This window comes from Priapulus caudatus, unplaced genomic scaffold (assembly GCF_000485595.1).
Source record: "Priapulus caudatus unplaced genomic scaffold, Priapulus_caudatus-5.0.1 Scaffold3720, whole genome shotgun sequence".
In the NCBI taxonomy this organism is placed as follows: domain Eukaryota; kingdom Metazoa; phylum Priapulida; class Priapulimorpha; order Priapulimorphida; family Priapulidae; genus Priapulus; species Priapulus caudatus.
In genome coordinates, this window is record NW_014580781.1 from 1 (window position 1) to 14555 (window position 14555).

General features: G+C 44.4%; 1 protein-coding gene across 1 annotated transcript; it reads left to right on the plus strand.

The window, feature by feature from the left end:
• Positions 1 to 315: 315 nt before the first annotated feature.
• LOC106819571 (dynein heavy chain 5, axonemal-like) lies at positions 316 to 13007 on the plus strand (the record flags this gene model as incomplete). Its single annotated transcript, XM_014824185.1, has 22 exons — positions 316 to 525; positions 1155 to 1217; positions 1682 to 1920; positions 2325 to 2565; positions 2846 to 3045; positions 3572 to 3725; positions 3963 to 4120; positions 4485 to 4692; positions 5621 to 5782; positions 6488 to 6712; positions 7016 to 7188; positions 7534 to 7712; positions 8040 to 8227; positions 8516 to 8710; positions 8859 to 8993; positions 9593 to 9754; positions 10417 to 10535; positions 11099 to 11226; positions 11556 to 11657; positions 11898 to 12037; positions 12335 to 12475; positions 12782 to 13007. Coding segments are annotated over exons 1-22 (3748 nt in total), but the record flags the coding sequence as incomplete, so codon positions are not given.
• Between the last annotated feature and the right edge of the window lie 1548 nt (positions 13008 to 14555).

Here is a 14555-nt window from a genome sequence, read left to right on the forward strand (position 1 = left end):
GTGTGTGTGTGTGTCGTGCGTGTCGGTCGCTGTACCGGTGTCGGTAGTCGTCGTCGTGCGTGTCGTGTGTGTAGTAGTGTGTGTGTGTGTGTGTGTGTGTGTGTGTGTGTGTGTGTGTGTGTGTGTGTGTGTGTGTGTGTGTGTGTGTGTGTGTGTGTGTGTGTGCGTGCGTGTGTGTGTGCATACGTGCGTTTGTGTGCGTGTCGGCAGTAACTACACTTCGATGGCCCATCTATCTATCAGTGCACACACGTAGGACCTGGTATATATACGCATATCCCACTGCCACCATCCATCTTGCAGGAATGCTTCAGCATGCTCGGTAAGAGTCAGCTGTCGGTCGCCCGCGGCGACGCCGCCGACAACGTCGACTCGCTGCGCTACGGGTGGCGCCTCCTGCTGACGCACGCCTACAGGCTGCAGTGCGACCTCATCAGCATGCAGCCGGCGTTCAAGCGCGAGCTGTTCGGCAACGTGAAGCGATTCACGACCGACTGCGAGACCTTCTACGTGGAGTACGAGCGGGTGAGCGGGTCGTTAGTACTAACAACGTGCGTGAGAGTGTGTGCAAGTGGCGCTGACAGTTTTATCAAGGTGTAGGCTTGGTGAAAACGGTGAGCGGGTGAGTATGAGTGGGGCAACGACGGTCGTTAGTACTAACAACGTGCGAGAGAGTGTGTGCAAGTGGCGCTGACAGTTTTATCAAGCTGTAGGCTTGGTGAAAACGGTGAGCGGGTGAGTATGAGTGGGGCAACGACGGTCGTTAGTACTAACAACGTGCGCGACTGTGTGCAAGTGGCGTTGACAGCTTATCAATGTGTAGGTAGAGGTAGGAACAGGTAGGCGGTGTGTCGGCTGTTAACGGTTTTTTTGTCTGAAGGAAAAAGTAGGAGCAGATAGGAACTTTCCTACCAACTTTGCTAAGAAGGGCAGTAGAGCATCAGTTATGACTAGAGATAGGAGTGAAAACGGATATGCTAAAACTGTACATTAGAAGTTACATGGAGCTGTGGTGTCGTAATCAGGATCATCGAAGCTTCAGTCTGTAAAAGATGTTGTTCGCTTTTACATCCATGCAAATATGGCAGTGAGACTGAAAGATATTCTCCAATCATAACAGTAATGAAAGCTGTTAATGTATTATAATATTGCAGGAGGGGCCGATGGTTACTGGGCTTCAGCCGTCGGATGCAGCAGACAGGCTGATAATATTCCAGGTAAGACAAATGTTAGGGTGATTAATATTAGGTAAAACAATTAAGGCTGTAATATTAGCCACACGTTGACCGTAAAACCGTAGAGCATATAAGTGCATGGTGATGTACGTTGCCATACCTGTCATACTCGTGTGTGGTGCCCTGCAGTTCATGCTAATTCTCTCCCACACATTGCAGCAGACAGGCTGATAATATTCCATGTAGGACAATGCTGTAATATTAGCCACACATTGACCGTGAAACCGTAGAGTATAAGTGCATACTAATTACTAATATTATATAATATATATAATAATATAATGTAATATAATATAATATAACATGAAATAAAATAACATAATATAATATAATATAATAGTATAGTGCATAGTGCATAAGTATATAGTGTATTACAGTGTAGTGCCCTGCAGTTCATGCTCACACTCCCACCGTTAGTACTCTGAGTCTCTTCGCTCTATGCGCAGAGTCGTTTCGACGCCCTCTGGCGGCAGTACGACGCGTACACGGAGGGCCAGCATCTGTTCGGGATGCCCGTTGCCGAGCAACCGAATCTCGCGCGCGCTCGCAGCGAGCTGCTGCTGCTGCAGCGCCTCTACGCGCTGTACGCCGACGCCCTTGCCAAGGTCGCGCGCTTCCGCGACCTTCACTGGACCGAAGTCAAGGTCGATGTCATTGCAGAGCAACTGCAGGAGCTGCAGAACAGGTGAGTGAGATGTGGTGACAATTGACGCCTTGTCCAGGCATTATAGGAAGAAGGCGAGTTGTATATATCGGATTCACATAATTCAGATTCAGACTCGTACCAACTGTGCTCGAATTACCCATAGGGTACAAGTAACTGGGTCACATCCACAAATATACAAGGGTCGGGAACCACAATCACATATCTCTATGCCCCTTCACACGTTCTGTGCCCCTTCGATGCCCCTTCACAACGTTCTATGCCCCTTCATCCCCAACATATCTCTACGCTCCTTCGTCCACAACAAATACATACTACTTCTGTTTCCTCCTTGTTCATAATCAGGTGCATCAGCGTCTTCCTTGTCAACAACCTTTCATGTCCCTCTTGTCGCGAGGCATCAAATCATTCTTATTCGTCACCAGGTGTAGGAAGCTGCCGCTCGCGCTGAAGCAATGGCCGGCGTTTCTCACGCTGAAGCGCACGGTCGATGACTTCATGGAGACGCTGCCCCTACTGGAGCTGATGAGTGGTCTAGTGTTGAAGCCGAGGCACTGGGAGCAGATATGGCAGATCACCGGCCATAGGTTTGACGTCAACTCTAGCGACTGTACCCTGAGGAGCATCCTCTATGCACCCCTGCTGCAGCACAAGGAGGACATAGAGGTACGTGATTGAGGAAGGGGACATAGAGGTATGTAGTTATGGAGAGGGATAACATGGAGGTATCTGATATAGGAGAACGTAAACATAGAGGTATGTAGCTGTGAACAAGAAGGATTTAGTTATGTTATTATAGGTAAGAGAAAGGTGTATAGGTGTTTTTGTGTGTATAGGTGTGTAGGTAGGTTTATAGGTTTTTAATTATTCTACGGTTAATGTTCACGTGTAATGTTCTTGTGACTAATCAACGATATTGAAGCCAATAATCTCTCTGTACTGTTAGGACATCTGCATTGCTGCTGACAAGGAGCGAGATATTGAGGCAAAGCTGAAGCAGGTGGTGGCAGATTGGCAGGGACAGGATTTGGAGCTATCGATGTTCAAGAACCGTGGAGAACTGCTGCTGAAGGGAGACACGACCATGGACATCGTCTCACAGATGGAGGACAGCCTCATGGTCCTCGGTTCCTTGCTGAGTAACAGGTATGTAGTAGTAAGTGAGTAATTGTGATTCATTAGTAAGTTAATAATTAATGTTAATGTTTAGTAATAAAAGGAATAGGGAGAGTAAATGTAGTGGTTACTTGGTTATATTGTTAAAATGTGTTAGTAAAGAAGGAAGAATAAATAGCAAGAAGAAGAAAATGAAGAAGAAGAAGAAGATAATGATGATGATGATGATGATGATGATGATGATGATGATGATGATGATAATGATGATGATGATGATGATGATGATGATGATGATGACGATAACAATGATGATGATGATAATAATGTTAATATTGATGATGACAGTGACAAAAATAATGGAAATGGTAGCAATGAATAAAATGGTGAAAGAGAGGAGAAAGACGAAGAAGAAAAAATATGAAGAATTATAATTATTATTTTGAAAAGATAACCTATCCTTACTTTCAAATAGATTTCGTTAAACAGTGCTAACTCTATTCCGATACATACCAACACTCCTTGTATGTAAAAACAAACTGTGCCTCATCGCACGCAGGTACAACACGCACTACAGGAAGGCAATACAGACGTGGGTGAGAGACCTCTCCAATAGCATAGAGGTCATCAACACCTGGCTCACCGTACAGAACCTGTGGCTGTACCTGGAGGCCGTTTTCATCGGCGGAGACATCGCGCGCCAGCTGCCCAAGGTACGCTGCCGTCGAGTGCCGCAGTCGTAAACAAATGTCCTATGCTAACTCCCCTCTTCGTTTGGATTTCTTTGCTCCATCAGCAGCATTCTTCAGCCCCTATCAAGTGGTTTACGAGTGATGCATCATGTGGCACATAGTCTTCCTCGAAAAACGAAACGCGTTTGCAAGCGCAACTAGAAGATGCGGTGGCGGAACAGTATTTCACGTGTTTTTAAAAAGCTGCTTTGAATGTAGGAAGCGCACAGGTTCAATGGCATCGACAGATCGTGGCAAAAGATCATGCAGAAGGCGAGGGAGGTTCGGAGGGTCGTAGAATGCTGTAGCTGTGATGAGATGCTGCTGCTGCCTCACATACTCGAGCAACTCGAAACCTGCCAGAAGTCACTCACTGGGTATTATTAATTAGATAATAATAATAATAATAATTATTATTATTATTATATAAATATTTACTTTTATGTCTATAAATCTATGGGAAATGAGTTTTTTTTAAAGTTTTTTATTCTCTTTATTTCTAAGCAACTCTAATGCAAGTTATATATATTCTAGAATACTCTACCATGCAGCACGCATTTGGTAATTGCACCGTAACAGGCTGCCTCCAATTGGGCCATCGTAGGTCAGGTGCCACGTATGACCACAACCGTCTTCGTATATGCTGTGGGTATAGAAAAATGCAGAGACGTTCATCTACCTGGTAATGCATCGACCCCCTTCGCAGTGAAACGCACAGATTTGTTGACGTCGTATTTGCAGGTACCTGGAGAGCAAGCGAGCGCTGTTTCCTCGTTTCTTCTTCGTGTCCGACCCAACTCTGCTAGAGATCCTCGGCCAGGCGAGCAACTCTCACAACATACAGCGCCATCTACTGAGCGTGTTCGATAACACTCAGACTGTAGAGTTTCATCGAAAGGATTATGACCGCATTTTGGCGATCGTCTCTTCAGAAGGTGAAACTATAGAGGTAAGGAGTGTGCTGAAAGAATTTTTTTACTTTAATTGAGATGAAGTGTGCTTTTATGTTTGAACGAAAAGAGGCGCATGAATCCAGAAGTGGGCACCAAGAAGGCATCAGTTTAAAACCATGTCCAATCTATAATCATATCCACATCAGTGTCTATATCCTATCCTTCTATCCCCTCGTTTTATTCGGCATTTTATGCATGAATATACCATGTTTGTGAGATTCATTAGTTGTTGTTATTTGTGGCTGATATTTACGCTGTGACCGAATGTTTACTTCTCCGCATGCATAGCTGGAGAGACCTGTAAAGGCACAATTAAGGCCCCATTGAGAAGTACGGTAAACACCCGCATAAAAGAACCCGTGATTTTCTGTTTCAGGCTGAAGTGGTTCTTATATATATGGTACATAGTGAGAAATCAGCCTGAAGAGGTTCTTAAAGAGGTTCTTAATTTGGGGGGGGGGGAGGATATTGTGTACATTATCTAGGTAAAATTGGCTTTAATTAATGAATAATTGACACTAATAATATTCACACCATCCTCCCTCTCAATCCTCTGTATCGTCAAAATCAAGCCCCAACATTTACTGGAAAATGAGGCAAAATACCCCCTGGAAAATCCAATCCTCCTGTGAGGAGGTATTAATATTATCTGGAACTACATGTTGTTGGTTTCCAATGGTGTAGCACACATACTTGGATTGCTCCAGTTTGCTCTAATTTTTGGTATTTTTTTTTATATAAGAACCTGTTTAATTTATCAGGCTGAAGAGGTTCTTATATAATAGGTGCTTTATTGGTCCAATTTCAGCCTGGAAGTTCTTAAAATCACGGGTTCTTTTATGCGGGTGTTTACTGTAGCTCATATCATTGAAACTCATGTATTGTAAGGAGTGTTTAAGTGAATGTTTACTTCTCTGCGTGTAGCTGGAGAGACCCGTGAAGGCACAAGGCCCCATCGAGGAGTGGCTCATGTCTCTCCTACAGGTGGCGCAGCAGTCGCTACATGGTGTCATCCGTGCGGCCGCCGACGCCGTCAACGACAAGGACTTCAACCTGATGCAGTTTCTGCAGCATTTTCCTGCGCAGGCATGTTTACTTATTTATCACTGGAATCATACATAGAAACAAAGAACTAATGTGAATGTATTTGCGTTGCATGTGTGTGTGCGTGCGTGCGTGCGTGCGTGCGTGCGTGCGTGCGTGCGTGCGTGCGTGCGTGCGTGCGTGCGTGCGTGTGTGTAATCATGTGGTTAATGTAATGTTGTGTGTATGTATTCAGACTGATGAATCAAAGTAGTAGTCAGTTCATTAAAATTTACTACACGTTTATTCACCAACATCATGTTCCCGCCATTTCTTGCTCCTCATTGCTACCCCGTTCTTCCGTTTCCTCAGCCCGGTGGCGCTTCTAGGATACTAAGAACAATACAGTTAACTAAATTTATTAAAGAAAAACTGTTTCATAAGCAACACAATATGTTAACCTCCTGCTGGTGAGCACACAGACGGTGTACTATGCCAGTATCTCTAGTAGATTAGATTGGCTTTTGGAAATCAACCTTTCATTAGTGTCAAATACAATCCATACTCTATGTAAGGTAACTTAATGGAAACCTTACTCTAGCACCCTCAGACAATCACCAATAGTATCTACGTGAGGAGACACTCTGCATAGAGTGGACACCAGTCTATAAATTATAGACTGGTGTCCACTCTATGCAGAGTGTCTCCTCACTTAGACTAGTAAAATATCATCACCGTCTGTGCCTCATGCTCCTTAATTCTACACAGGTCGGCTTGCTGGGCATACAGATGATCTGGACAAGGGACTCGGAAGCGGCGCTCAGGAAGGCTAGGACCGACAAGAAGGCGATGCCACTGACCAATCAGAGCTTCCTCGGCATGCTGAACGCGCTGATTGGACGGACGACGGCGGAGCTCTCGCGCGCCGAGCGCACCAAGTTCGAGACGCTCATCACCATCCACGTTCACCAACGAGACATATTCGATGATCTGGTACTTCATATCTATATATTAATATATCATCATATTCACTAGATCATTATATATATATTCATATATGTGTCCACAGAAGCCACCCATTTCTCCACGTCTACATTGGCACATCTGAACTGTGGAGTTAATTTGGGTCTCCCATTCCTATATAATAAACAGACTTGTGAGCAATCTATACCCACGGTAACTGAACACATATAAAATCTTAGCATATGTGTATCGTATATAATAGACACGTGTAGCATGTAGCTTTTTAGAGCCAGTGGTGGAATAGTCTTTGTACATTAATTTCTCCTGCCGCAGTGTCGTATGGGAGTAAAGTCTACGGCTGACTTTGAGTGGTTGAAGCAGTCACGGTTTTACTTCAACGAGGATGCAGATTGCACACTGATCTCTATCACAAACGTGAACTTCACCTACCAGAATGAGTTTTTGGGCTGCACAGAACGTCTAGTTATTACACCTCTAACTGACAGGTATGAAAATAAACATAGCTGTCCACTGACAGATATGATTCAAGGTTAGCGTAACTTGCAGATAAAGGCCTTTAAGTACACCCTGACATAAGGAGCCGAGGCCATGAATTATCCAAACAAACACAAGCAAGCCAAAAATAGTTAGTTAATAAGTTAGTTTAATTAATTAGTAATTAAGTCAATATAAATGCCTATAGCAGTAAAGGTAAGCTTAGGTGTTTGGTCATACATCGACAGTTGTACTACAGAACTATTTACTTCCAGACTAGATTTTGCTACTCTGCTGGCTATCCCTGACTTTCCTCTCGTCAGCACACGTCTTTTCATGTGTGATTCACATTATAGGTGCTACATCACCCTAGCCCAGGCAGTCGGCATGTCAATGGGAGGAGCACCGGCTGGGCCAGCGGGAACCGGGAAAACAGAATCTGTTAAGGACATGGGACGATGCCTGGGAAAATATGTGGTTGTGTTCAACTGCTCTGACCAGATGGATTACCGAGGCCTGGGGCGCATCTTCAAAGGTAGCAAACAGTTAATTAATGGTCGATAAATTCGTGACAGCGATAGATCATGGCTTATATTCTACAGTAAACGTGGCAGGTACGTGTGACACGTACTACAATGCAGTCTTGTCAACGATGCAATGTAATTTATTCCTCGTATTGTAAAATTCTTTTAGTCTATACAATTCAGGGCAAATGCTGGACCATATACAAAACTGGACTATCCCTCGGTCTTCATTGAATTTGTGTATGACTTGTAAATCAGCGGTTCATGATGCTAGACTAAATGTCATGTCGATAAGTAATATTGATGATGATATTTCCTGTACCACTTTTGTCGTGCAGGACTGGCACAATCGGGGGCGTGGGGCTGCTTCGATGAATTTAACCGGATAGAGCTGCCAGTGCTGTCTGTCGCAGCTCAACAGATTGCTGTTGTACTCACCGGCAAGAAGGAGCACCAAAAGCAGCTTGTGTTCACAGATGGCAGCACTACTGCGGTGAATCCAGAGTTTGGAATATTCATCACCATGGTACGATGTTTTGCGAGTCGTTTCCTATTGGCCTCTGTTTTCTTTTTTTCTATGAAAGAATCCGTGCGATATTGTCGATGTGATGGGCGAAGGTATAGATAGCTACATACATTGATTTTATTTCTATTGTATCATAACGATAAAAATATTTTGTGCATATCATATATGGAAAGTTTTCAATTAAATTGAACTTTGAAATTAAATTTTGTACGTAAATTTTTAAACTACATTATGTCTATTTTTGTCATAAAAATCTCCTAAACAATCATGTGATTTCGTGATGTCCAGAACCCAGGTTATGCCGGACGACAGGAGCTGCCTGAGAATCTAAAGGTGCAGTTCCGCACGGTGGCCATGATGGTTCCGGACCGACAGATCATCATCCGCGTAAAGCTGGCCAGCGTGGGCTTCATGGACAACGTGGTACTGGCACGCAAGTTCTACACGCTCTACAGGCTGTGCGAAGAACAGCTCAGTAAACAGGTGCGTGCTATAGTGCTGTGGGCTCCTGCCTCTAGACACTAAACTAAGCAAGTCAGGTTCTACTCAGCACACGTCCCCAAAGACTCGGATGTTTATTCTTACCATAAAGTAAAGTTCTTACCGGATGTGGAATGTCGATATGTTGTAGGTCCACTATGACTTCGGTCTGCGCAACATCTTGTCAGTGTTGAGGACACTTGGAGCTGTGAAGCGGAGCAACCAGAGCGACAGTGAGGCTACGGTCGTCATGCGCGTACTGAGGGACATGAACCTATCTAAACTGGTGCGTGCATGTAATGGATTATATGTGTTGTGTTACGTGTGGTGTGTGTGTGTGTGTGTGCGTGTGTGTGTGTGTGTGTGTGTGTGTGTGTGTGTGTGTGTTTGTGTGCGTGTGCGTGTGGTGTGCGTCTGCGTGTGCGTGTGCGTGCGCGTGTGGTGTGCGTGCGCGTGTGGTGTGTGTGTGCGTGCGTGCGTGCGTGCGTGTGCACCATACGTGCATGCGTGTGCACCATACATATGTGCATGCGTGTGTGTGCACCTTGAGTGTGTGCGTGCGTGCGTGCGTTTGTGTGTCAGTATCTGTATCTGTCAGTCTGTATCTGTGCATACATGTGCATGAGGTGTGTGTTTGTGCATGTGCATGTATGTGTCAGTATCTGTATGCATGCATGTATGTAACAGTTAGATAGGTAGATGAAACACAAAAATGGGCACAGCATGAAATGCTTTCTTCCAAATTTGCATAGAGTATATATCGATCTCATCTCCCACATTATGAGCAGTCCCTACAGACACGTGCAAGATATACACATTGACTTCTCGTTTCGCGCTTTTAGAGCAGGCACTCTGCATACATGACTGCTTGTTTAATTCCTACAGATAGATGAGGACGAGCCGCTCTTCCTGTCTCTCATCGCAGACCTGTTTCCGGGCATCGTGCTGGACAGCGCGGGCTACCCGGAGCTGGAAGCTGCCATCGCCACGGTGATCGAGCAGTCGGGCCTCATCCACCACACTCCGTGGATGCTCAAACTGAAGCAGGTTTGTCGTTCAATACGCTCAAGATCAGAGAGGTCATTTTTTACTGATTTCAAAACAAGTAACCAAGTGCTGAGAAAAGTTAAATGACATTGAGAATTATTATTTTTTTGCAATGTACAAGTATTTTATTAATCGTATAACATTCCAGGACAATAGGAGTTATATTTTCAGGTTAGCAAAATTTCCCACCCAGCAGTTAATTGGGTATCACGTGTTAGCTGGGGAATGTAACATACATACATTGTACATACAGTGGAGTAGCCAGGCTTAAATCTAAGGGGGGGCGGCAATCAGTTCGTGGTAGCGGAGCGACCGAGGGGAGGGGGGTGTCCGCACTCCCTCAGTGAGAGCTTTTTGCATTTTGATGTTGTTAATGGTGCAATTTGGTGCATGTTGTTGGCATGTTTTATCGACTTGAAACAGTCCTGCTGGTTTAAATAAGGTAGCCTTCTAAATCTTAGGGGGGCGACCGCCCCCATCGCCCCCCCCCCCCCGGCTACGCCACTGTGTACATACTGGCCACCCTTAGTCCCTCGTACTAAACATTTGCTAATACTTGATGAATTATATGCTTTGAAGACGTGGGCTACCTCGACCTTTATACATTCATACTGAGAGCAGGAGTCGTGAGTTTGTGCACCAGATGGCGTTGATGCTTGCAGCTTTACGAAACGCAGAAGGTGAGACATGGCATGATGGTGCTGGGACCTAGTGGAACAGGCAAGACCAGCTGCATCCACACCCTGATGACGGCCATGACAGCCTGTGGGCAACCTCACAGGTACGTCCCAGCATTAACGAGCCTCACATAGCCACTAGTTGTGATGGCTGAACAGCTCCTATAGTCTATGTATTATGAAGAGGAGGTTCTTTATTGCGCCTGTGTGTGCGCGTGCGTTTCTGTGTGTGTACGTTAGATTTACGGCCTTATGTCCCATCGGGAGACCAAGAGGATAAGTAAGTAAAGTACGTTAGATGCCTTGTCTACTTCTGTGTACCGTTTGCGCACTTCTCTTTGCTGCTTTGCACTACTAACAGTGCCGTAGCCTGCGGGGGGGGGGCCTAGATTTTGGAGCAAAATTTAAAAAAATAAATTGTTCTACTAAAAGAGAATTGTCGTAGTCAGAATGAAGGCTGTACATGTACTCAAAAGTGCCTCATATTTGCTCAACCTACGGCCCTGACTAAACACAAACCCTGTGTGTTAGTCCAGATATATCTGATATCTCTTGTCTCCTAATGTATACAATGTGTGCTTTCGTTTTGAAGGTAGTCTCCCCTTGTCTCCTATTGTACACAGTGTATGCTCCAATCTTAGTTAGTCTAAAAACTTTGATGTTGCAGAGAAATGAGAATGAACCCCAAAGCCATCACTGCACCACAGATGTTTGGCAGATTGGACGTGGCCACTAATGACTGGACGGATGGCATCTTCTCCGCATTGTGGCGTAAAACTCACCAACTAAAGAAAGGTAGTGCCACTGTTTGTAGTTTAAGGCAGTTGATCATAAGAATCTAACTGTAGGCGTACATTTATTAAGACGTTCTGTCGGTACAGTAGTGTAGGCCTACTGTCTACTTCTGACAGTTCACTGCATTGAACAGTTTCCTCGTCTAATATATAACTCCTCCAGCTTTTGATTATTCATTTATCAATGTATTAAATCATTATGTAACAAAATGTTTCTGTACTCTGTTCTGCCGTCATGGTTCATTGAAAACATATAATGGCAAAAAATAGTAGATTCGTGTATAATTGTTGGCTGTGGGATACATAGATGGGAAATGAATCTGTTTATAGATGAGCATGTGTGGATAGTCCTGGATGGACCTGTTGATGCTATCTGGATTGAGAACCTCAACTCAGTGCTGGACGACAACAAGACATTGACACTAGCGAATGGTATTAGATATAAGAGCCAGAACCTACACCAGATGATGATGATGCTGAAGAAGATGACGATGATGACACTAATGCATTACAAACATCCAGTACATAATCAGTTTGATCTGCGAATATGATGGTTACTGGAAGCTTATAACGATGCCAATTATCGAGAATAATTGGCAGTGATCAGCATGCAAGCATGAGTCATCATCATTAATATTGTCTTTACAATTGTTATTATATGTGTAATTATAGGTGACAGAATCCCAATGTCCCCAGCATGTAAGATTATTTTTGAGGTTGACAACATCGACAATGCAAGCCCAGCAACAGTGTCACGAAACGGCATGGTCTATATGAGCTCCTCTGCTCTGGACTGGAAACCACTTCTGCAGGTAAACCGAATTAATTACAAGTTCAATGCCCAAGTATAGGTAAATCACCTTAATACGGGAGAAGCTCTTCCAATTGAATAAATAACCTGTGCTGAACAAGAGGTATACCATGCATTAGCTCTGTAGTTTATCGAAGTAAACTAAGTAACACTGGTATACCAGCATCACGAGTGTGTTAAATGATCATATAGTGTAATCTCTGCAAGCATTTTAAATGGGAACTGTAGCAGTTACTACATTCTATGAGAAGATAATCAGTGGTTATAAGCATATGCGTGCGTGTGCTGCCATCTACAGGCATGGCTGCTGCGGAGGAACGCTGTGGAGGCGGAATGCCTAAGGGAATTATTTCACGCTTCATTCAGTGAGATTCTGCTCTATGCCATGCAGAATCTACAGTATAGGATGACCGTCCTGCAGTGTAACATTGTTAATCAGGTACAGCGAATAGATTACTTAAACTGACTAAGAAAAGTGAGACAAGATGGTACCAAGTTAGATTTAACATATCATCAGATGAAAAAATTCCTGGCTTATAAAGGAATAAGTTTTCAGTAGAAGTGCATTGGTATTGTGAATCGTTGAACCTTATTAGGTTGGAAGCGACTTAATTAATTAATTTACCTGTTTAAATTCATTTTGCAGGTATGAATGGCGAAAGTTAGTTTAGTAGGCTAGAGCCATGCTAGCATTAGAAATAGTAATCTCACTTCCTCTGCTTGTGTACGTGTCTGCTAAACGCAGGTTCTGACACTGTTAGAGGGTCTGCTCCCACGTGCCAGCCCCGCCGTCGGCCATCTTGCCAAGCTGTACGTGTTCAGCATCATGTGGAGTGTAGGGGCCTTTCTGGAGCTGGACGACAAACGCAAACTGTCCGCATTCCTGCGTTCTGGGAACCTGAACCTCGACATCCCTGACACGCCCCCCGGTTCCGACGATACGATGTTTGACTATCTAGTCGATGCGCAAGGTATATACCATGCACAGCTGTTAAAAAGTGTTAGTACACCGAGAGATATCTATTGATGTTGAGTTGGAATTTATTGATATTTGGCTGCTTCCATGAAAACCAGTTCAAACAGAAAGAATTTTCCATCTAACTACATACTATCAAGAGCATACACTGCCGTATGTACGCTGCTCATGCTGAGATACTGTGTTATATTATTGGCATCAATTGAGGCCAATGCAAGTGAAAAAAACCTGCGTAGTGCATCCTTGCTATTGCTGAGAGACGTGTTAATTGTATTAATAACTATATGAGCGATGTTGAGGGAAGAACCTGGGTCGTACCTTCCCGCTGCTTCGCCACGGTCTGCAGTAATGGAAGTCGGATCGAACGTTCGTCTTTTATGCATGGCACTCAGGCACTGGAGCTTGTACTCCGGTGTCACTTCTGCAAGCGGGTAGATTGACTTCCGCACGCTTGACCGCGCCAGTGCTGCATCTACCTGAAGAAAAAAATAAACACCCATTCTTCTATTCTGTGATCAGTAGGCAAGGCATATAAAGAAGAGAGCGTACAGCAGTAAAATGCTGAAACCATGTTGCCAGGTATCTAGTCGAATTAAATAAACTTTTTCGCGCGTTTTATTTTGACGATTCTTTTGCAGTATTTGATTGACAGTGAGCTGTCCTAGTCGTTGTTCATATATAGTAACCAAGCCGCATGTCCCTACAAATGCGCCTACGCTGAGATAATGAGCGGTGAAAATCGTGGTAATTTTCGCCGAACAGCCGACATACGACTAGACATTATCAGTGCTGCGACCCACTCTCGAAGTGTGCCAAGTAGTTGTTTGCTTCGGTCTGCCTGCTGTTTAGGGCGGCTGACTCGATACGTTATTACTACAGCGTTACTACAATCCACGCAAGGCGTGGTCATCAACCGATGGCGATCAAATAACAAAACGGTTTTGTGGGAGTAATGGCTGCGTCAATGACTGGAAATGCGACGAAAAGATAGGTATAAAGAAAATAAATTTCATTGTCAGTGAATTACGGAAACACCGCGAGTTCGCCGGAAGCTAGCCAGACACGCGAGTCGGTCGCATTACTCGACTAATGTCTAGTCAGTACTGACCAGATTTTTCACGCGCTCCATTATCTTCAAGAGTAGGGGCATCGTAGGGACATGGCGGTTTTTAGCCGTTCCGCCCAACGGAGTTGGAGGCAGGTTATGCTGATCGTTCAATGGCGTTCGTGTGTTCGTGGTGTCGTGCAGGCCAGCGGCAGTGAAATCGTCAGTGTTGCGCGATTAATATTAGCCGCCGTCGGAGGTCACGAGCCAGCCACACGCGCATGTGAGCTGTACATATGTGTACATTGTTCGCTGGCGGAGTATGGCACTCTCCTCGTGATGCCCTGCTGTCTATGTTTTATATGAAACAGAGGCAGGACAGCTGATCAATAATACTGCAAAGAATCGTCAAAATAAAACGGGAAAAGTTTATTAATTCGACTAATACTGCAACATGGTTTCAGCATTTTACCGTTGTACGCTCATCCTTCTATTATA